General features: G+C 33.9%; 2 protein-coding genes across 3 annotated transcripts in view; both read right to left on the bottom strand.

The window, feature by feature from the left end:
* LOC143910569 (caspase-3-like) overlaps positions 1 to 24,496 on the bottom strand; it is a 427,954-nt gene that overhangs the window by 298,172 nt on the left and 105,286 nt on the right. The window lies entirely within an intron of this gene.
* Positions 97 to 23,691, bottom strand: LOC143911129 (aminopeptidase A). Of its 2 annotated transcripts, none has more exons than XM_077429891.1 (17): positions 23,365 to 23,691; positions 21,811 to 22,160; positions 4,914 to 5,049; positions 4,568 to 4,835; positions 4,319 to 4,489; positions 3,073 to 3,170; positions 2,859 to 2,993; positions 2,617 to 2,786; positions 2,399 to 2,542; positions 2,242 to 2,324; positions 2,031 to 2,161; positions 1,754 to 1,954; positions 1,599 to 1,675; positions 951 to 1,096; positions 742 to 871; positions 441 to 663; positions 97 to 370 (listed from the first exon to the last, which is right to left on the bottom strand). In XM_077429891.1, exons 1-17 carry the CDS (start codon positions 23,587 to 23,589, stop codon positions 209 to 211), a joined length of 2,850 nt encoding a protein of 949 aa, XP_077286017.1. In that variant the 5' UTR covers positions 23,590 to 23,691; the 3' UTR covers positions 97 to 208. The 2 variants fall into 2 exon arrangements, with proteins under 2 accessions (XP_077286017.1, XP_077286018.1); XM_077429892.1 differs by lacking the exons at positions 21,811 to 22,160; positions 23,365 to 23,691 and adding exons at positions 8,668 to 9,291; positions 15,350 to 15,458.

The raw sequence follows: 24,496 nt of genomic DNA, 5'->3' as shown, positions 1-24,496 counted from the left end.
TAAATCAGTGAAGTTTTTATAGATTATGTTAAATTTAATTTATATAACTATTTATTTATAAATTAGGAAGTTGAAGTTATAAATAAAAATACTCGTTCTTATTGAGATTGTTCACGTATAATATTCAATTGTAAATACATACATACATTGAAAATAATTTAAACACATGAAATTAAAAATGCAATGTAATTATACACAAATTTATTTATTATTTGCTAGTTTTTGTTTGTTCTTGACTCTCAAGCCATAATCTGACAGTTTCTTCGTGTGTTGCCAGCCACTTGATGTTGTTTTTAACGTTTTCTCTGGCCTGTTTTCTGGCGGTCTCTCCGGCACCAGCATTAGGATATTGTGTGAAAAATACATCCATCTAAAGAATAAATTTCCGAAATCAGCACACTTTTAATATTAGCTATAACTAAAATTAATTTTATACATACTTCTTGAAGTTTTAGCTCTGTGGCAAAGCTTCTTGTAATGGCAGGTATCATGGTGCCTAGTGTACGACTGTTTAATGTGAATTTTTCGACAAGTTTTGGCCAATTTTCCCTTACATGATCCCAAACCAGAGATGTTCCAACAGGATTAGACGATATGTACTGTATGACACTGAGATGATCCTGAGAGCGAATGTAGCGATCGTCCCATGCTAAGTTCAAGTATCTGCAATATAATTGAGCATAAATACAGATATTAATATCTTTCAACTCATATGAGTACATATTCACATTATATTTAAACCTTTTCAAAATTGCTTGATCGGTCGAAGCTGCTAAAGCTTGCATTAATTTTGATTTTTCTTGAGCATCATCTTCCAAGACGAAGATATCCCAAAGAGCCAACCATTCATTTTCACCCGTTTGTTGCACACCTGAAAATAATACATATTATGAAACAAAATGAAAATGAATAAACAATTAATACGTTTTAAATGAATTAAAAAAATATACCATAATAATAAAAGGTGTTTCTTAAATTGGGATCAATAGTGTCTGTTGTACTTTTTAGCCATTTTGAGAAAGTTGTTTCAGCCACTTGTAGGCATGGGCTGTGACCCATTGAGCAAGCTAAGTTGTAAATAGTAGACTGAAGTAACCTGCGATGAATAATCAATACAATTAAAAACCACAATTAAGTATTAGTTTATCTTTCATTAATTAGTACATGTGGTTGCTTTTTGTCCGGCTTGTAATTGAATCAAAATTTTCACGAATCTATACAAAAACTTAATAGTAAACATAAACTATACAAAATCTCTAGAATGTCTGACAAAATCTAAACTCTGGTCCAGCTCCTTTAAGTACTTAAAAGATTCCTATTTGATCTCTGTCCTATAAAGTTTGGAAACCCCTGAAGTAAATAAGCAATTCTTGTAAAATTCAAAGCACAAAGGCTTTGTTAAAATTACACTTACTACCTTTTTTAGGCTCAAAATAGCTATTTTTATTATTATAATGAATAACTTTATCATTAATAAACAAACAATTGATGTAAAATTTTAAAGTAAACGAATTATATAAATTTGAAACTACATATTTCCCTTTTATCAAGCGAAAATTGGTCTTCTTAATATTTATACAATCAAATAAAGAAAAAACCTTTCAACTTGATCATCAGTTTCTGTAATTTTTGTCATTTCATCGTACACATCCATTAAGAGGCCTCTAACAAATTTCTGAAATTTAGGTTTTTAAAAATTTACAATTAATTACATATTTTATTTTATTTTATTATAAAATAATAAAAAAAATACCCTGAATTCTATGTAGGCATTTGAATTGGACATTATCGTTTTCAGCGATGAGAATTGTGAAGAGGCAGCAGACCATGGAACATATTCTTTCTCAATTTTTAAATATGTGGATATATCAAGGGCTAAATTGTACGAATTGACTTTGGCTTGTGCGAGAGTGAAAACATCGTTTATTATGTTTGTTCGATCGGAAGGTGTCAACTGGAAAAACAAAACACAATTTTGCTTCCATATACATTTTTAAATGTGATTTGCAATAACACATGTCTATACTTACAACGGATGTGGTCAAATTTTTAAGTTCATTTTTAATATCGTTCCACATACTTTCTTCGTAATTGACTCTGTAATATCCGATTTGATCATTATTCAACTTTAAAATGGATCCTTGAGGTTTTTCTATTAAGGCTAAAAAATATAACAATAGTATAAAAACAGTGTCGTAAATAAATGAAAATAATATCAAATGAAAGCATAAAAACAATTACCATTATCTTGATTATCTAGGAACCAAACGGAACCAGTACTTTTGTCTTTTGAGAGATACGTCACATGGATAGACCACTTATCACTGAAATTTAAATAACATCGATTAGAATATTCTATACTGATATTAAATATTATATAATATATATTTTTAAATACTGGAATTGTGAAGGTGATTCCGGTTTGGTATCCGGATCTGCTAAGAATCTTTGTTGGGTCAATTCGTATCCAGATTTTGCTGTGTTGTATTTTATATGCACCACTGGAAATCCCATTTGTTTCGTCCATGTATCCATAATGTACCTAATGGCAAAAAGTACACATACATACACATAATATGAAAAAGAAAAAAGAAAATTCACACGAAAAGCACTAACGTTACAGTTTGAGGAGCTACCGCTGTATTGTCAAACACTTTTTCAAGTTCGTCTAACAAATCTTGGGTAACTGTATTCTGGTATTTGTGTTTCTTGAGATATGCACTGATACCTTCCCTGAATTTATCTTCACCTATAAATTCTTCCAACATTCGAATGATAGCCGCACCCTGGAATCGTAAAAAAAATCTTACAAATATATTTTCACTAATTATTTTGGATTCGCATGTTTTAAAGGTTACCTTATTATAAGTGACGCTATCAAAAATAGCTGTGATTTCATCTGGTGTGTCAACAGTTTGAACGATCGGATGAGAATTCAACGTTGCATCTAACGAGAGTATACTGTGTGTGTTCGAAGTAAGAAATTGGTCAAGCTGAAAGTTATTATTGATTATTTATATGTTGTATGTAGAACAATACAATTAACTGAAAATTTAATTGAAAGATTTAAACCATTTTCCATTCCGGATGCAAAACATCTAATGCTTTGTATTGCATGTACGATGCAAAGCCTTCATTCAGCCATAGGTCGTTCCACCATTTCATAGTGACTGAAAGTAAATTACGCATAATTATAAGACCAGAATACCATTAAAATACGTAAGTAAGATCAGTTCACATTCCATCTCAGGCCCGATTCAAATTGAAAACAGACTCATGCTCGGACAATACCAAGTCTAATCCATTCAAATCACCACATCGAGTATGTATTAAACGCGTAATAAAATAAAGTAATTAACCGTTTACCCGCGGCTGTCTTCTATGGAAGCTTTGGGCGACAAGTCTGTAGCGCGGCTGTCTTCCATAGAATTTCTGAACTTTGCACGGGATTTTGAGGCTTATATGCGCCTATTTCGACTGTTTTAAGGCTCAAAATTGGTTGAATATATTAGTGAGTTGAATGCCATCTATTCAATTTGCTTAAAATGAATATATACCAGTCAAAAATTAGTTTTTTGTGGAAACATACTGAAACCTCGTTTATGTGACGTCACGTCTTCATACAATTATGAAGAATGCTTATTTGACAATTAATCCAAAACTACGAGATATATTATGTATTTTATTGTTTAAAATAATACTTTTTATGTTAATTAACATATCTGGTTACTTGAGTAAATATTAAAATCTATATTTAAGGTCGAAAACTCGATTGCCAAATTCGCGAAAAAGGTACCACATACAAAGCTTGTTCGCTATATTTATTGCCGCGGGCAAAGGGTTAAGATATCCCACCTATCTAGACTTCGCTAACGATAAATTGATATAATAAACTTTTTAAGACACAGCGTAGGGCACTGGTAGAGCTTATTGCATACCAGTAGAGGGGTCGAGAGTTAGGATTTTCCGATTGTTCTAGCTTAATTTTTGTGACAAATTCAATAAATCGATATTCTCCCCCTCAGTTTCTAGCAAATTCGAGTTATTAGCACCTCAAATCTGTTGAATCTTATAAAAATATGCTACCTACATAATGAATTTCTTGCAAATTTGCTGTGTATCAAAAATTTGTGGCTTGTCCATAGATGTCTCTATTGTATTGTTTGAAAAATTCTCGGTATAAAAATAACCTAATCACATATTTCGCTTTAGGGTAATTCCTATCATGGCACATATGATGTATGTATGTGTGTAGTAAAATAAATAATAATTTAATCTGGAAAGTAAACTAAATTAACCAAGTGAATAAAAAACATACCCAAATTTCCAAACCACATATGAGAAATTTCATGTGCGACCACTCGTGCTATGTTTTGTTTATTTGCAGGCGACGTCGTTGAATCGCTATGAAGCAAATTGGTTTCTCTGTAAGTCACAAGACCCCAATGTTCCATAGCCCCAGATACAAAATCAGGAATTGCAATCATGTCTAAAATGTGAATCAAAATCAGCATACAAATATTTATCTCATATGCAAGCATAGAAAGGTTACACAAATAAAGGTTACCCAATTTTGGCAGTGGATAATCAATTCCGAAATATTGAATATAGTATTCAGTTACAGCTACTCCAACATCCAAAGAGAAATCCACTTTATCGAGTTGATCTGCAGTAGCATAAACTTTAAACGGGAATGTACCGTTGATATTTGCTACAGTTTTATTTTTGAACTTAAAATCACACACAATGAAACAAGCTAAATACGTCGACATGGGTACACTTTCAGTGAATTTAATTAGATGATTTCCATCTGATTGAATTATATTATCCGATTCCTAGAAAAAATTGATTAATGAACATAATTATTTGGTTTTTAAAATATTATAATATATTTCAAGACAAATGTAACCGACTTCCATATTTGAAAGAGCTATGTAATCAGGTGGTGCTATCAGTTCTACGGTAAATTTAGCTTTCATTGCTGGTTCATCGAAGCACGGGAAGGCTTGTCTCGCATAGGTCGGCTCAAACTTGGATGTTGCGATGACTCTGAAATATATAAATATATGTATAAAATGATTTATTAGATTATCTTATCTTATATACATATATAGGTATAAAACTGAAACGGTGTTTGTAATTCATTTCTGATTGGCTGTCGTCATAGTCGTTTCTGATTGGCTGTCGTTAAAGTCGTTTCTGATTGGCTGGATCGGTCAGTGACGTTTGTAATTGGTCGATCGTTAAATAATATTAATTTTTTTCGATTCAAATATATATAAATCTAATAATAAAATAAATTAATATTTTTTCAAGGTTTTTATTTTATTTCCATTTACCGAGCGAAGCCGGGTAGCGCCACTAGTATTTTATAATAAAAAAATAAAATGAAAATAATAATTTCTGGTATATTTTACAGTAATAAGTAAAGGGCGGATAGGAAGCGTGCTTTTTCCAGGAACCAGGGCGTTTTGGGTCTATTTACAAAGCTAGAGTGCAAAAAAAAAGGTTCTTCATAAAATTGGACAAAGCCCAGCGAACTATTAACTCACGGCACGCTTCCAGTCTGATCTCCAGTAATAAGTCGACTTTTTATATTGTACATACATACTTATATATTAAACTAGTGTTGTACCTGATGAAATATCATCGCATGGGCAAATTAAGTTATTAATTAAAAAAAAAAATGAAAGAGATTTGTCGGTCCTGTGTTCGATCCGCACGCGGTAAAATTTTTTTCAAATACCTTTAATTTAATATTTATATTTAATTGTTTAATATGAAAAAAAAGGTAAAAAATACCTACCTACCTACATATAAACAATATAAAACACCAATAGAAAAATTAATTTATTAAATACATTTTAAATTGATGGCGCTAAATTCTCAGAGGCTTGCGTAGAGGAAACATTGGTAGCACAGTATATATAGAAGTTTTTTTCTTTCGTTATTATATTCGTACATTTTGTTGGCAGTGTTTTAGCTGTGACGTACATATGTATGTCGAAACGAAACGACTATAGTACGGCGAGCATTATCGCAGATACACACACAGACACACTAAATAGTCATATTATATACAAATGTATATGAAATGATAATATAATATATTTTCTTGATTTTAATACTTTGAATATTCCTGATTAGTGTTTCATACTTCGCTGAAAGCGATTCTACATATCTGTCGAACCTTGAATTTAAGTAGGTTTTGATGAGATAAGTTTTGGTTTTTACATCAAAGATAGACTTATCTAATGGTTGATTAATGTACATATGTACATATGATGGCAACGTACAGATTAGTTTCGATTTTAATCAAATGTCATTTTTAGACAAGAGAACAAGTATTTTTGTACATGCGTAACGTTTCTTTGATACGACGCAAGTTTTCCATTAGGTCCATCGATGGATATCCAAAATTTGCGTTTTTTGCCATGATCTAATGACATTAGATCATGGCAAAATATACATATCTACAGGTCTGTTACCGAGAGTTGGCGCGAACAAATGCGCTTGTGTTGTGTCGATTCAATAATAAAAACACGCTCTGTTCCTTTCGCGCGCTTCTGTGTGAGTTTAAGAACGCGCCAACTCTCAGTAACAGACCCGTTACTTACATGTACTTACGGGAAACTAATAAAATATACGTATTTATTAAATATCGGTTTTCTCCCCAATTTGATGTAAACACGAGAAAAAGACAAATATAGAAACACTGTCTCAGATATGCGCACACTGGGTATCAGAGTCACTTTTAGTAAATATACTGTAACGTGGGAACATAAGAGAGAGTATCCACTGTCTAAGTGAATTCGTGGGTAAACAATAGAGACCCCCCCCCCCCCAGATTAGGCTAACGATACTCAGTAACTGCCCGAACAAATTGCGCACCGTTATAATAATTGCGCACCGTTTTAATCACGACACGGCAATACTCGAGTACTCTCATACAGCAGCCAATGACAGCGGCCAGTGGGTCCGCTAGCAGCGGAAAGCGAGTGGAGAAGGGCCGCCTCGTTCGTAAACTCCATATAATGAGTGTAAAGGTCTGACCGCACTATGCGTCAATCGAACGATACGACCCGACACAACAGTACGCGACCAAATATTGTTTGTATGAAATTGTATGATACTTTAGGACCAACTTTGACGCAAGGTGTCGTTCGCAATGTGACGCAGTGTCGTCGGATTGCGGGTTGCCTTGCGACAATTATTAAGTTCAAAAGTAAATTAAGCTTCCTTAAGCCGTGGCAAAAGTTTGTGGTGCTCTCCTTCTTCATATCGTGACTTTGAAATAACATGTAGCCAAAATCTTCTGCTGTTTTTCGACTGTTCTTCTTCCTCGCATATCAAAGATACTATAATAGCGTCCGTTTCGTCCATCTTGCTCCGAGGTACCGAACGAATGATTGACATAATTTACTGCGTAGTGTCGCATCGCTTTCGTTCAAGTGCGGTTTACCTCATATTGTCGCACATTGTTGTGTCGGGTCGTATCGTTCGGTTGACGCATAGTGCGGTCAGACCTTAATAATGGAAGTATGCAGGGCTTTTTTTTTGAAAAAAAAAAAGGGTAAACGGACTACTAGTCATACGTGAACCAGTCACAGGATAATCGGTCGCTCTAGATCGGTCACACGTGATCACCCGTCACACTAAAACTGGTCACGAGAAAACTGGTCACACCCTAAAATCGGTCACGAGAAAACTGATTGACCGATTTTAGGGAGTGACCAATTTTCTCGTGACGGGTGATCACGTGTGACCGATCTAAAGCGACCGGTTATCCTGTGACCGGTTCACACTTGACTAGTAATCACCGAACCAAAAAAAGCTGCCGGAACTCACTTCTCATCAAGTTTTTTATTAGAAAAAAATTATATTCAAATTATATTATATAGAATATTCGTTTGAAGCATAAAAAATGCCGAGAAAAAGGGGGGCCGGAACGCGTTAAGGTCTGTTCATACCTATCCAGCACAACCCGTATCCTGCAGGTGTCAATGCAAGTGCGGATAGTATTCTTTGGTACATTGTATGGACGTATTCATACTCCATTCGCGCATGCGCATTTACGCATTCATGCGCGTCCATATAGAATGTACCAAAGAATGCCTATCCGCACTTGCATGACACCTGCAGGATACGGGTCGTGCTGGATAGGTATGAACAGAAAAAAAAGCACTGGAAGTATGTATTAAATTGCAATCTGTGATTAATTTAAAGAGTGGACCCAGAGCGCGCTGTTCATTGTTCACATGTTGTAAATGCATTGTTAAAGGTTTGCCTCATTCATACTCCATTCGCGCATGCGCATTTACGCATTCATGCGCGTCCATATAGAATGTACCAAAGAATGCCTATCCGCACTTGCATGACACCTGCAGGATACGGGTCGTGCTGGATAGGTATGAACAGAAAAAAAAGCACTGGAAGTATGTATTAAATTGCAATCTGTGATTAATTTAAAGAGTGGACCCAGAGCGTGCTGTTCATTGTTCACATGTTGTAAATGCATTGTTAAAGGTTTGCCGAACCTTTTTTACAAACCATTTACAATAATGGAACAATAGACGGCGCGCTTCCGGTCCTACCTCTAATGATTATTGTGCAGCGAGGGCAATAGTTGGCAGCAGTGTGAAGGCAATGTTGGCAGACTTGGCTCACCTGTCACGGCCGCCGGCGTCCCGGTACGTGCTGCGGTAGATACCGACGATGCGGTTCCTCAGGTCTCCGGAGAATTCCAGGTGCAGCGTGTGCCGCCCCGACTCCAACTCCTCGTCGAGCTGAAGCTCGAGCGTCTGCACGGGCAGAGAGCGGATCTCCGAGACCGCGATCTGGCCGCTTCCATTGGTCAGTCGAGCCGAAGACACGGTCAGGTTGGCCGAGTGCAGTCGCAAATGGCGACCGGGCCGGCCGTCGATCTCCAGGTCGATGTCCACGTGACCGCTGAACAGTCCCGTTTTCAGGTCTGGATGCAGCCGCAGCCGATACGCCAGCGGACGCACCCTCTCGTCCAGTCTAAAGTTAGCGCTGGTCATTTGACAGGTGACGGCAGACATGATCGACGCGAACGACAACACTACGACTACTCCTAGTGTCACTATTGGCCCGCCATCTTTCGCTCGTCGCCGCTCTCTGCGCAATGGCGCCACCGTCGCCGGCTTATCTTCGCGCACTTTCAGCGCCATATTTCAATTTTAAATAAACAATAAAAAAATACTGTCTTGATCCTGATTTTTATTCGATTAAATGAAATGCTTTATTGGACGACTTAAAAAGTCAAATCAACTGAATTGAGATTGAAATAAAGATTGAATTATCGGCCCGATATTTTATTTATATATTATTTAGCCCTTAGACTGCTACAACAACGATAAATCGTTGTTTTGAAATCGGCGAAGATTGCTACGACGATCGTTGTCGTCATTAATTGTCGTATTTCAATACTTTCTTTGCCAGCGCATCAGTGGCACGAAACATTTTTTTTTATATACGTATTTATATTTATTTTTCAATCAAGCTTTATAAATATTTATCAATTTTTTAAAAGCTCTTCAATTTCGGGTTCATCATCAAAGTAAATTTCGGGTTCGTTGTCAAAGTCATATAAGGAGTTATTACTTGGGAATTCATTTTCAGTATCAGTAGAGCTGCTGATTTGTCGAGTTCCTCGGCGAGGAGCTATTATTTCGCTTTTGTCACTTTCACTGTCCGATAACATTTTGCAGAGTTAAAATAAATGGCAAAAAACAATAGAAATCCGCTTTCAATTATATAGGTCACGAGACGTCACGAATTCGTGCAATCAATCAAATGCAACCGAAATGCATACAAAATGTTTATGATGCATGTTGAAAAATTATTTGATTATTAGAAACTTCGCATCCTTGTGTGTCTCGCTCACACGTACACAATTAAAACCAAGAAAGAAAGAGAGAAAGACCGCTACCTGTTTCAAATGTATCGCATGTTTTAACAACGACAAATACATCGATGTCTAAAAATAGATTATTGAAAAAAATAATGCGTCGGAAACAATCGTCAAAACTTATTTAGTGTATATATGTAGGTATCTCTTTCGCACGCACGCATGTAAAAGCAAGACAGAAAGAGAGAGCGCGGGTCCACAACTGCTTCTTAAAAATGTATATAAAGTATTAAATAAATTACGCGCGTTCGGCGAAGTAAGTATGTAAAAAAATATATTATATTTATTTTTTTATAAAGTAATTACAAATGTTAGCATTTTTCGCTTGGACATTGAAAAACCTCGTAGCAGCCAAAGGGTTAACAGTTCAAAAGCAACATTCATTCGTCCAAATGCACTCCATCCTAATTTCAAGAAAAAGATCTTCGATCGATGCGTTTTGCCAGTGATGACGTATTCAATGCACTCAAAGTAGTATGGAACGCTGTATGCTCGGCATAACGAGGAAAGACAGGAAGGGGAACACGTGGGTGAGAAGTATGACGAGGGTAGTGGACATAGTAGATAGAGTAAAGAGATTGAAATGGCAATGGGCGGGCCACGTGGCTAGAAGAATGGACGAAATATGGATAAAATAAGTGCTTGAATGATACACGAGAGAATGTAAAAGGGTAAAAAGAAGACTGTAGGGAAGATGGGTGGACGAAATTAGGAAAATGTTTGGGGTGAGATGGATGAGTGTGGCGCAAAACAGAGATGAGTGGAAGTGTGTTGGAGAGGCCTTCATCCAGCAGTGGATGGTGAATGGCTGTAGATCAGTGGTTCTCAAGTGCGGCCACTAGTGGATTTTACTGCGGCCACCAGCGATTTAATAGTAAATAATACTAATATTTAAAAAAAATTAAATATATTTTAAAAACTACAAAAAAGTAACTTAACAATAATAGAAACCATGCTCATCATTGACAAACTAAAAACGTAAAGGAGGTATGTAAAAATATAGAGAAAAGCCTTGTGATAGAAGTAGAAAATGACAATTTTTACAAATTTATCTTCTGTTAGTGATTTGATAGATAAGATGACAGACACAACTTCAAAATTTAAATTTAAATTTAAAATAATACAGTGTCTTGAATCTCTGAATCTGGAACTTGATAAAAGGTTTAAATTATTTTTTTTTAAAACTGTTTCTTTTGTATCTTCCCCTTTTATTATGACAAATGAAAATTTCATAGTACTACAAAATAGATTAAAATCGTTTTCAGTATTGAGATTAATTAACTGGGCTAACGTAAAATATGCATTATTAGAAATTTGTCATGATCAAGTACTTAATAACCATTTCCATCTTTAATAATATTTCGGTTAAAAAATTTTGGTCGGAAATATACGTTGACAATGAAACAAACCAATATAAATATTTGGCAACAATTGCTTTATTAATATTGTCTATTTTTCCCACTACCGTATATTGCGAAAGATCATTCAGTGTAATGCACTTTATTAAAAACAAATTTAGAAACCAGCTGACAGACACAAACTTAGAAGCAGCAATGCGGCTTGCATTGGAAGAAAGGAGTATTGAGCAATTTCCATTTGCATTATTATTAAATAAATAGATACCAAAATGTTAAAATTTCTTTTATTTTATGAATAAATTGATCCACTTTTTTTGTGACTTTAATTTATTTGATTAAATTTGGTGCGGCCACCAGACATTTCCATGGGACCACTATTATCACCTGTGCGGCCACGGTAAAATTTCGCCTGAGAACCACTGCTGTAGATGATGATGATGATGACGTAGATATATACCAGGAAGGCAACAGGAAAACCCCAATGCGTCTTCCTAGACCAGCGGTACCAACCTGTGGCAACCAAAATTGGTGGTACGCGGTTGATGGTTAGTGGTATGCGAAAAAAAATCAGTAATGGTGGAAATGCAGGAATGAATGATTTACAATCATAAAAATAGAAATATATTTATATAATTAATAAACACCATCTTAACTAATCATAGTCGACGTCAATATGTACTATCGATTATCGAAAATCTGGCAAAATCTACCGTTTTCCTGGGATCCGGCATAGATTTTGGAGTGCATTTTTAAATTTACTCCGTTAGCGCTCCAATAAATATATAACTTGATTTGACACTATCTTAGACGATTAATTAAAAACATTGCAGCATTTTTTATTACATAAATTGCTGTATTTCTAGAGTCTGAAGAAAACGAAGTTAACAATTAATTGATTAATTAACTTTAATGGATTTAGACCTGTATATATATTTTTACATATTATACATGAATCAAATTCAGATATTTGTGACATAGCGGGTAGGATGGTTTTTGTCAATTTGATGCAAGGAACCGTTTCAATAATGTAATTTAAATGTATGATTTTTATGAAGAAATTATTAAATTTAAATTTATTAGTCATTAACTTAGAGGCTCTATTTGACGCATACCGTAATACCATTAATTGAAAAAAAAAATAAAATGACTTGGACTCCACTTGAAATGCTCCGACTCCACGATTCCGACTTCGACTCTACAGCCCTGATAAGAACGGTACACGGACTATTTCGCACATTGCGATCGCGAATACGGAATATCTGACACTCGAGTTCTCGTTATTATGATAGTTCGCGTGCGTGACTCTCGATGGATGGAATTTTCGGGTGCTAGATGTTCCATGCTCGAAATTTTAGTGACGTGTACGAGATCGCTACGCTGATTATCGTTGCAGGCAATGCTACAAGCGACACTACAGGACACCACCGACCATTCGTCGATATTTTTAACGATGAGCAACCACATTTTATTCACAACATAATAAAACTAGCCAGAAGATTTGAAATTGATAAGAACATGGATATCAATTTTCAGCTTGTTACAGTAAGAATTTTCGGAAATATTGTATGGTATCAGCGTTTTTTGACCTTTTGAATAGAAATAAGAACTCACTTGTGGTATACCAACTTTGTTCATTTTGTTATAGGGATTGTGATATAATATTTTGTATGAAAGAAGTTCAAAAAATATAGAAGAAAATGTGATCAAGAATAAACAGTCACTTCCGGTTAATAGATCTTGACCAAATTTATATTGTTGTTCAAAACAATATAAATTTTGCCAAAGAAGTAACCAATTTAACATGCATATTGTGTATGGTGAGCTTAACGAGTTTATAAGTGAAAATACCCAAATGAGTAAGCAATGAAGATATATTCTAATCGATCCAACATTAGACTTACGTAAAATGTACATGCTATCGCAATCACTCCCCCCTCCTCGACCCGCGATGGTCAATTACATTTCGTTTCAGTTTCGCATTGCAATTTTGGTCAAGATATACAACATTGTTCGTGCGTATTATAGCGGGTGGTAGAATTTGACTTTTATTTTTTGTTAGTTTTGAGTTCGTGTTATGGTGCTTACGGACTAAACCAACGACCAGCAGGATAAAACCAGTAGCGTACAAAATATTGAAACAAAAATTAAATTAAAAAATTGAAATTAAATATCAAAATTAAGCTAAAGAGGGAGATTGAGCTAAAATTAGATCATCGTTGATGTTTTGAATTACAACAATGTTTTGAATTACGACGATACGCATTTAAGACCAGAGAAATATTATAATTTCTCTGCTTACGAGCGAAAAAATATATTGTTATTATTTCTTCTAAGTCGTCACGACATGTTACTGGATTTCGGCAGTCGATGATCTAAAAAAAAAAAAAACAACAAAAAACTGCGGTCGGTGTTTTGCCAAAGGGTTTTTTTTTCTTTCGTCGAAATAAAATTAATAATCACACATTATCCGATAAATTTTACCTCTGATATGATTTAATTATTTGATTTATTTCGACGAGAGAAACAATGGATCACCCATACTAATACATGATATATTCTCAGTAACTGTGCTTTACGGGGAAGTAAAAATAATAATTCTTTGATTTTTTTTCGATCTTAGTGCGTATCTTCGTAAGTCAAAACATTTTAAGTCGAGGATTATCTGTATGTGATTGTTGTTGATCTAATTTTAGGTCAATCTCGAAAATTTATTTAAATTGTGCATGTTCTGTTTTAACTTTCAATATTTAATTTTAATTTTAACATAATGGTTATAATTTTATTTTGATATTTGAATTTAATTTTAATATAATATTAATAGTTTTAATTTTGATATTTAATTTCAATTTTTAAATTTAATTTTTATTTCGATATTTTGTACGCTACTGGTTTTAAAAGTTGGCCTGTGGGCCGTTCGTTGGCTTGGTGCGTACGCACCATTACATTAATAAATTTTTAATATAAAAAAGCAAGTTATTGATATTATTAATTATGTGATGGAATACTTATATGAATGGAAATTTATATTTTTTAGCCGATGAAAGTAATTGTCAACGTTATGTTACGGACAGTAAAACTTACAGTAATATTACTTAAGACCTTGCATTGAATTATATTGTAATGATATTATATAGTTAAATAAGAAATAATTTAAAGAAATTATCTTACGTCCTTACAATGTTACATCACAGTGCACGAATGCGACAGCATGTTCGGTTTTCGTAGGTCTTACATCGGATCGACTTTAGATGTATAGTACTTTTTAAAATAAATATGTATATAAACGAAGGAAAATACTATTGCGAATTTAAGACATCATAAAAGGTGAACGGCCATGATGGATACATAAACAAAGCGTTGTTCCATTTTTGCTTTGAATGACAATTCGTACGCCTTTGGAATTCTTAAAAACCAATGTATTTCGTAACTTTAAGCACGTGATGGGCTAAAAATCGTTCCGACAAGATGTAAAGCAGATTAATGTAAATCAAATCCAATGATTTTACAAAATATATATGACTTATGAATATTATAGAGTGGTTCATTTAATAAAATTGAATGATTTTCAGAAAAGCGAGAGCAAATTTTATTTATGAAGGTTCATTTCAGTCATATTGAATCAATTGAAAGATTTTAAACATAATCATCACGCATAAAATTGACACCTAATTAAACCTAATAAATTGACAATCTAATGCAGATTCGCGAGAAAATAAGATGAAAAAATCTAGGCCAAAGAAAGTGGTCTGACAAATTTTGTACGTATTATTTATTCCGTTCGCCATACTTGTGTATGGATGTTTAAAAATTGAATTTGAAATCGTTTTAAACAGCTCCACTTTCAAAATACGATTAATTGTTTTTCTTCAACCAAATTTGAAGTAAACTTCGGAAACTTGCGAGAAATCTTCGAAGTGTGTTACATAATAAAAGTGTGTTATAGAACAAAATCGAAAGTTTTCCAGTCATAGACTAAACTAGCGTTGAACGATTGATAAGGCACAACAAGTCATATATAAAATAACACAATTTGGATAGGTTTAAAAATATATACACAAACACTATTTCCTTTCTTATGTTTTCGGAAAAAATCAGAACAATTCACTCAAAAACATTTCGAAAATTGAAAACGACACGTCTACACTGCACGACAAATGTTTTGTGAATGCGCAGCTTTGCTAGAGCTATGTTAGTACATATATTTCTATATTCATACATATAATTCTATATACATAACTAAATAAAAGTAAAATAAAACGCCTAAGTCAATTTCCCAGAGAATTTCTCGAAACGGTTCGAAAATTTCAAGAAAATTTAAATATTTTAGTATAGGGATATGTTTTTGGAATGATTAAACCTGTATTATTATTAAAACGTTGGATCTTTGATTTGATCGAGTATACATAATATGGATGTACATACATACATGTATATAAATTTAAAATCAAATTATATGTATTTAAATTGTATAGCGTATAAAATCAATGAAACAAATTGCAACACACAGCTTGCAATGCAAAAACGGTCAGTTATACGTATGTAATTCACTTTCTATCTCGTTTTGTCAGTTTGCTTGTTGTATATACAGTTTTAACGATTGCTTTGATGAATTAAACCTTTTTAAATTCTATGTTATATAAGAGTTTTTTATATATATATATAGAAATTTTCGTGTAAACGAAGTCTGATTTATTTAAATTTAGCCCTCACTTACTGTTTTTATGAAGTTCCTGTATATAAAAACCGAAATTATGAATTCCTATAAACAAAGTAAATACATTTCAATTTATATCTATGGTTAAATTTGTACATTTTATACAATTCAGTGAAATTCGAGACTGCTGAAAACTCGTGATTTGCGAGAAAATGGGTAAGGTTGCCAATTCGTTGGATCCGTTTCAATAAAAATTAGATAAATTGGCAAACTCTGAACTCGGAAACGATCGACCTGGAGTCACAAATTCAATGTCTGACCAGCAGAAACCAGAGGGCTTTGAACCCGTGACCACTTTGTTCAAAGTATTATATGCTAACCACGGTTCCCGGAAGAATGCACTGAATAGTGGCGCACTTTCGAGAAATCCTAATTTTCAAAGGCGCTGAAGAAGAACTTACGCAATAGAATTCCACAAAAAAGGGTTAGAAACCTTGGATGATATCTAAATACCCCTTGTTGTTTTTTTTTTGTGGAGTTTTATTGCGTTAAGTTCTTCTTGAGCATCTTTGAAAGTTTGAATGTCTCGAGAGTGCAACTCTCTTGAGTGCATTTATCCGATCACTGCTAACCACTAGTCTATACTACTGGTTAAATATATATGTATTCATATGTATGTAGTATTTAAAATCCTTTAATGATGTTTCAGTTATCTGTTTCAGAGAGTTCATTTTGATTGTTTAATTTTTTCGCGATATATAACTGTATAAGGTTGTACATATGTATACATATATTCTACCTACATTATAAACATGTGTGTATGCATGTATATGTATATAATCGAAGATATAATAATTTGATTATACGCATGTCGATATCTTTTTGTACAGTAGATTTGAAACAACTCAAATAAGACTAAATGTTTAAGGGAAAGATACAAATATCATGGCTTCGATCTTCTCCCCATGTTACATTTAAATTAAATTCTTAATTTGGTTATAACTTATAAATTTCAAATTATAAATAAGTTTAGCTTTCTTTGAACTTATAAAACATTTTATATTCAACCAAATTTTGGAACAATACTGAGTATAAAATAGTATAATTTCGAGGAACGCAGGAAGTCGACTGTCAAGTATCCACTAGAACATGTTTTAATGTTAAATACATTTTTTAATTTATGTAATTTAATTTTTTTCTTAATATCACCAACATATCACCAACATTACAACACCTTTTATTAAAATTATTGTTTAAAAAAATTAAGGGGGGGGGGGGCTGAAAATAAATCTACCTAGGGACGCCATATACCCTCGAGCCAGACCCATATATTTCAAACATATACACATGTCAAATAATTTATTTTTTAACGTAACAAATTTAAGGTAAAGTCACAACTTTCGTAGAAGATATGTGCTCTATTGTCTCACATCATGTATGATGGCCTTCATCTTAGTATGAAAGCAGCTGAATTAAGATTTTCAAATGTATACGTGGATTTTCACAAAATGTATGTCATGATTTTGTTTTCACTTGTACAAAAAAATCAATTTCGTCATTGTCATTTTATATTGTAAAAATATAAACTTTCGAATAAAAAGAACGTAGTATACTCAAACAAACAAGTCAATTAATTTTATTTGTAAATTTGTACGTCAGTAAGTTGTATAACCATGGCATTTTTTTAATGTAACGCACTGAAATGGCGTTCCACCATTAGGGCGAAAACACACCGATTGGTATGAGACGTCACGTCCCTGGCGTGTAAACAGTGATTGTTCCCCACACCGAATTCGGATGCACGTTCAGAATGCATATGTTTGGGAGGTCACACGTGTATGCATATCCATATGCAACCTACAAGTTTATTCAAATATGGGATTCATCGTTATCGATCACTGTCAAGCAAGGATAAAATATCACAGGGTAAAATAAACATTCCAGGGGGTGATTTTTGGGACTGTGTACCATGTATGTATGTATATGGGCTAGGGTGATGCGTTTTTTTCGCATGTTTAAAAGTATCTAAAAAAAACACGTACCACATACCACTCAGTGTGTTTTCGGCCTTAGATACATACTATGATATACGGTATGATATAAAAACCATAGAAAAAATATTCGCCTTGGGTAGGTCTCGAACGCGTTACCATTGACATAATCACGGCCTTAAGTTAATAATATACATATGTATATTATTTTCGTTCATTTGTATGTATATTATTAGTAAAACATATTTTGATTAAAGTTTAAGAAGTTGTTTGTTCATATGCATCTAAATTTTAAAATTTTATTCTAATAATGCACCCGATGACGTTTCATCTAAATTATCACTTGTTATTAAATAACAGTCTAGACGTTTATCTTTCGTAATAAAAATCGCTAATTATGATAAAAACATTGAATTTTCCACAACTCGAAGATTTTACGGAACACGTTTTGAAAAAAGTATATTCATTATATCTTTAGGTTTAATTAACCGGCGATAACCTATAAATACAAATGCAAAACATTTTTATCTGCCTTTTATTCATTAGCTTCAACTGTGTTCTTATTTATATATCACTCGATAGTATATTTATTACGAACAATATTATAATATGCAAATACGCCTATGATTAACCCAAATATTTGATGACGGCTACTAATAGTAATTAAAAATAATATACGGGCAAATGGGGATTTTTTAAAAATGACAATAAATATTGATAACAAAATTTATTGACAGATTGTATCCATCAATTATGATTAGAATTTTAATAGTTGATTCAAAATTTACTATCAGTAATTCTAAGATGATATATTAATGACGGCATTTAATCTTCGATCGTAAGATATAAAACAATTTATCTTTTCAATACGACAATATGTTATATTAAGGTACCAATATTTAACAATTTTATGAGGATACAATTACATTTCTGGCTATCGTGAACAATTAAAATTGTTCTTTTGATTTTATCTCGGCAACACGTGTTTGATAACTTTATATACCTTATAGTCTATTTCATTATGTTTTTACAAGGCTAAAATACCCATTTTATAAATGAACATCGGAAGTTTTCATCGTACATATATACATGTTGATTTATGATAGTTATGTACATATATGTAGAGCATAATATTTTTCAAATAACTGACATGGCTTAACACATGCCTTGGGGCGAAAACACACTGAGCGGTATGGGACGTCACGTGTTCTTGGCTTCCCGTTGTGACCGTAAACAATGGGTGTCGCCCAAACCGAATTCGGGTGTACTTGCACGTGTAGAATGTATATGTTTGGGAGGGTAATTGGATTATTAGTCACATTGCGGTGGTCACAAAGACAATTTTTGCCATTAAAATAGCGAATACGCAATATTTGGCACTCAAGTTTTCGTTAGTATGATGGACTTTTCGGCTGCCAGATGTTCTGTTATAGAAATTTTAGTGACTTTGTGACCAGTAATCACTTAACCGTTTGGGAGGTCGCACGTGTATACATATCCATATGCAATCGACAAGTTTCTCTTACATTTCTTCAAATATGGGATTCACCGTTATCGGGCACTGTCAAGCAAGGATAAAAAAACACAGGATAAAATATCACCGAAAACAATCCAGGGGGTGATTTTTAGGACTATGAACCATGTATACATATGGGCTACGAGTGCTGCGTTTTTTCGCATCTTTAAAATGATCAAAAAATAAAACACGTACCATGTACCACTCAGTGTGTTTTTACTCTTATTGTCTAAAAAAATCCGCTAGCCACTGCGCCCAGCTAAAAATGTGTGTTTTAAACTAAAATAATGCAAAATCTACGAAGTTCATTATTGTAATTAGCCATAAAAATAATTTTATCATGTATTAAACATCGAATAATATAAAACAAGTGCAAGGAATGAACAAAATAATAGCTGAAGAGCCTTCATTTCAAGGGAGATATCATTCTCACACTGAGCGTTGAGTGCGGCGCGTACTTATTCTCACTTCTATCTCTCTCGCATCTGCGAGGCACGTGTACAAGGGGATTCCCGCAAAAATAATTATTTATGTTGATATTGGATTAATGTATTTGTTTAGAAATGACATCATTCGAATCATAGAGGTTTTGTCGAGGAATACATAAAATATGAAGTCCCTGCATTCAGTATATTTGGAGAATTAAAATAAAATATAAGTCCTGGTCACTCACTATTCATCACAATACGGCAAGTGTCAAAGTCTATCAGTGGTTTGTGGTTATCTTTCAGGTATTTGTGGATGTGGACTATAAGAATACACATTGGTTATCTAACATATCAATTTATAGCATGATTTTGGAGTTTCTGAGAACGATGAGATCATTAAACTTCGAGCATGATGAAGTATTTGTTTGATGACTATTACACACATACACAAGCAGATTTGCATCCATTGCTTTGAATTTATGCCCAAAAAATTATGATTTTATTTATATACATACATACATATATGAAACGTATGGTGATCATATATACAATATCTTGTTCCAAATGTACATAAGTACCTGCCATGAATGAAACTTTCAGATAGATGTTTTATTAAAAAAAATCTCATTATAATATTAGTCTATATGTACATAATATTGCACTAGTAGGGCAATTAGATGATAGTATGAATCCAATTTAACCATCTGCTATTTATCACTAGATTGAATAAAATATACAACCATTTTATACGTTTTCTGATTAGGTACGGTTATCATACAGTAGGGCTAAGAAGAGATGGTTGATACCTGATAAGCAGATTATCTTGTAAATCCACAATTCAGGTGATTGATTTGCATTTATATTAATAATGTATTATTGACAGCGTATTTTTCAGGAGTTTTATTGATTTTACCGCACTGTAAGTCCAATGAATTTGTCATAATTCCGGTAAGTAGTTACATATACATATGTTATGTACATTTACGCAAGCATATTTCGACTTCTTGATAAAAAAAAATATTATGATAATTCTCAAAAAAGTCCCCAAATTGAAATTAATACATATATTCAATGATTATTTATCAACTGACATATTTTGTGAAATTGACTTGTTAATGCGACTCAATGCAATTTTTCATACATAAATACGAATGTGATTATATTATAATAGCGATTCCAAACTGATGGTACATATAACACCAAATAATTGCGAAAAAATAAATACATAGATATTAACGTTGAAAAGTATATATAAATCAAAATAGTGCGAACATTTTTTGCGAACCTCTATATTTACTGTTTACTTTCGTATTTTTTGCCAAACGCTGCATAGGACGGCTTCCTTTACATATGCATTCATTTTACGACTCTTACGATATTCTCTATTACGATCATGGTGAAAAATATAAAACCGTGTTTAAATTTGTGCCAAACACATGCTTAAACGATTTATATCTTTTGTTTGAAATATCAACAATCGAATAAATTATATGTATTTTGATAAGAGGTGTTAATTTAAGTAAATAGAAATGAGTTACCAAAGGTATACGAATAAAAAAAGTTTGGTAACCACTGCATTTTGTAGAAGACACTACGTCATGATCAAAGATCAGCGTTCAATGGATGCTTTCGCACACAAAATAGTTCACTATTGTCAATTTATTAGAAAACCATGCTTTTTTGTTCTCTTGCTTTGAACACTAATGGAGCGATCTATTGTTATTTGAAAAGCATCCATCGAACGCCTATCTTTAGTCATGATCCCAGGATGGTTTTTATCTTATACGCAGAAACATAGTATGTATGTATATCCGACTTCGTCCAAGCGAAATAAATTATTCGACAATGGTCACCATTTAATTGTTTACATGTAAACTTTAGCACTATCTAATTGTTATATATCAGCTACATATTTGAATAAACGAGTCTCACCTGTTTTCTCCATATACGCTCGAATAGAATCCGACGATGCCCTCCAAGCTGCCTTTGAACGATATTTTCAAAGTATACGACCCGATTTCGATTTTTTCTTTCAGAAACACGTAGAAGAACTCTGTGTCATTTTCAGCCAATTCAAATTCCATCGGTATAGGGTTGGAGATCAACGTAGCCAGTGCCACTGTTACAATCTCAAGCCCATTATTGTGCAGGATAATTTGGTCAACTGGGCTCAGAACATCTATTTCAATGTCGACCCAGCCTTCAAATGTTTCATTTTTCAAATTGGGGTTCAAATGAACGAGATAATGTTTCGGCTCCACGCTTAAGGGCAGTCTGTAGTCCTGTAAAATAAGTCAATGATTACTTTGTTGAATGTATGTAATTGATACATTACAAAGATTCTAGTCAGTATTTACGAACACGTATGTATGTAATTTTCAGCATTGATCAGGCGGCTGAAAGTTGAAAAATGAGAAAAGTATGTTCATCGTGTCCCGGCCTATAGAAACACGTGTGTTTTTGGAAGAGGATCTTTATTGCTCAGTTAATACAGGTGTGTTTGTATGTACGGCGAAGGAGGTAGACTATCGGCTTGGGAGGAGTGAGCAGACTGAGCTCCTGAAGCTCACTGTCATCTGGGAATGATGCGCTGGTTTATATACTAGTTGAGTGTGCAACGCGTAGCTTGGCTGGTGAGATCATATTCTGGAAGATTCCTACGGGGTCGAGGTTATCCTTTGTGTAGTGGTGCCTCAAAGTTTGGTTGGTGCGTAGCTATGTAGTGAGATCATCGTTAGTGATCATCAGCAATCACCAGTACACAGGGTTTCCGTGTACTCGTTATTGCGTATCTGGAGCGAGTTGATGGTGTTTTTGATCTATGTAGTTCGAACGAGGGTATTTCGGCCAATGTAGAGTTTACGTGTTCGCGATGATGTAATTGGACAACTGAAGTTCGATGGGAAAATAGATGAAATCATCGACCTCGATTCGGGATAGTACAAGTTGTGCTATATTCCTACAACGTAGTAGAAACATTTACCAAATTTTAGATGTGCAAACAAAAAACTCGTAATAGTAGACTAGTTGAATTGCTTGGACTGTGTAGTTGACTTGTTGAAAAAATGCATGGTATCTAAATGATTTCTTTAGATATTAGAAAACTGCGAGATAGTTTAAGTTGGAATAACAAATTTGTTTTGTTATAAGTTGAAATCTGTAGATTTCTATAGAAGAACTAAACAAACATTTATGTTTACATATGTGGTAGAAAACCGACTGAACTGCCCGGCATTGTTTGGGCGGGTTGAAAGTTGTAAATAAGTAATTGAACTGTTTCAGATCATTTTATATGCCCTTTGACCAAGATCTCAGATTTCAGAGCTTCTACGGTCTACCTATAAATTAGAGCATCGTGATTCTTGATTTACCAAATTTGGTTGTCCTGAATTGCATAGCCAACAAACAGGTTAAGATCACAAACAAACATTAATTTCTATACTTATACATTTACATACATACAAGATAAACAAATATTAAATTTACCGTGCTTCCATTTGGTGTAGTTGGTGTATTTGGTGTAGTTGGTGGAAGGTCTGTCGCAAGAGTTGTAATTGAATTAAGTTGGCTTCGGCATAGACTAAGATCGTCCTGGAGGTTGGACTTCTCGACGGCTACGGCAATCGTGGCTATGATGAACGAAAAGGACACCACACTCAAACAGGTGACCAGCTTGTTGTTTAGGATCCATTGAAGGATCGACTGCAACATCTTGGCGACGGTGCTACCACTCGCTCGTCCACCTGCCTTCTGTAGGTATTGTTAAAAACCATCATTGTGATAACAATGGTCAAATGGTAAATAGATTGAAGTGCTCGCTATCTATCGATAACGTGGATATAAGGTGTTTCGAAAAATTTCCACTTGAAATTTGATCCATTTTCGTTGATGAAAATCATTGCATAATAAATAAGCACATGTTAGAGAGTGTCGTTTAAGTATTGTATAAGAAGAAGTTGCGTGTTCTGTTATTGTACCCAGATATACATAGAAGATAGAAATACCTGTGTTGTTAACGCTACGCTGTTGTATAATCACACGAATATCACTCGTTTATAAGATCACTAAATATGTGTATTCAATAGAATAATGAATATAGCCTAATTAGTCCTGAGTATCTCTTTCAGGGGCGGCTCGTCTTTAAGGGCAACCGGGTCAATGTCCCACACAAATTTCTCCTAAATAAAAAAAAGAAAAGAAATTTTGTATATTGTTGGTGACCCGAATCAAGAAGTATTTATTTATCCCGCTTTCCATGCGATGAGTTGAACCCGGTCGTAATTCTGTCCGGGGCAGTCGTTTATCTGCCGTGGTCCCGTGGTCGCCAGCTTCGGTTTGCTAACTACTCTGACACTTGCGAGAGGTACTGTGTGTAGACTGTCGGTCGAGACAGAGAAAAATGATCCGTATTTCCGTATACAGAGGGTTGCTTTTAGTTGGCTACGTAAAGGTGTATCTGGGGCAGAATACGTCAGACCCGGTCGTCTATATTTTCCATACGATTCGAATTTTTTTCGATATTTCAACTATATTTTGCAAGTTGTGCTTAAATTGTCAATCACAATATGTCAATTCTTTCAATTGTATCATTAAATATTTTTTTACTTATTACATTTTT

The sequence above is a fragment of the Arctopsyche grandis genome, chromosome 4 (genome assembly GCF_051622035.1).
Source record: "Arctopsyche grandis isolate Sample6627 chromosome 4, ASM5162203v2, whole genome shotgun sequence".
NCBI classification, from domain to species: Eukaryota; Metazoa; Arthropoda; class Insecta; order Trichoptera; family Hydropsychidae; genus Arctopsyche; species Arctopsyche grandis.
The sequence above is the reverse complement of the archived record's forward strand: the minus strand, read 5'-3'. Positions and strand labels throughout refer to the sequence as shown.

Coding starts and splice junctions, on each gene's coding strand:
- LOC143911129 (XM_077429891.1), bottom strand. CDS start 23,589: ATGTTGCAGTCGATCCTTCAATGGATCCTAAACAACAAGCTGGTCACC. Junction 2,543..2,616: donor GTAGCTCCTCAAACTGTAAC/GTTAGTGCTTTT, acceptor TTTTGCCATTAG/GTACATTATGGATACATGGA. Junction 2,162..2,241: donor CCTAGATAATCAAGATAATG/GTAATTGTTTTT, acceptor TATATTTTTTAG/CCTTAATAGAAAAACCTCAA.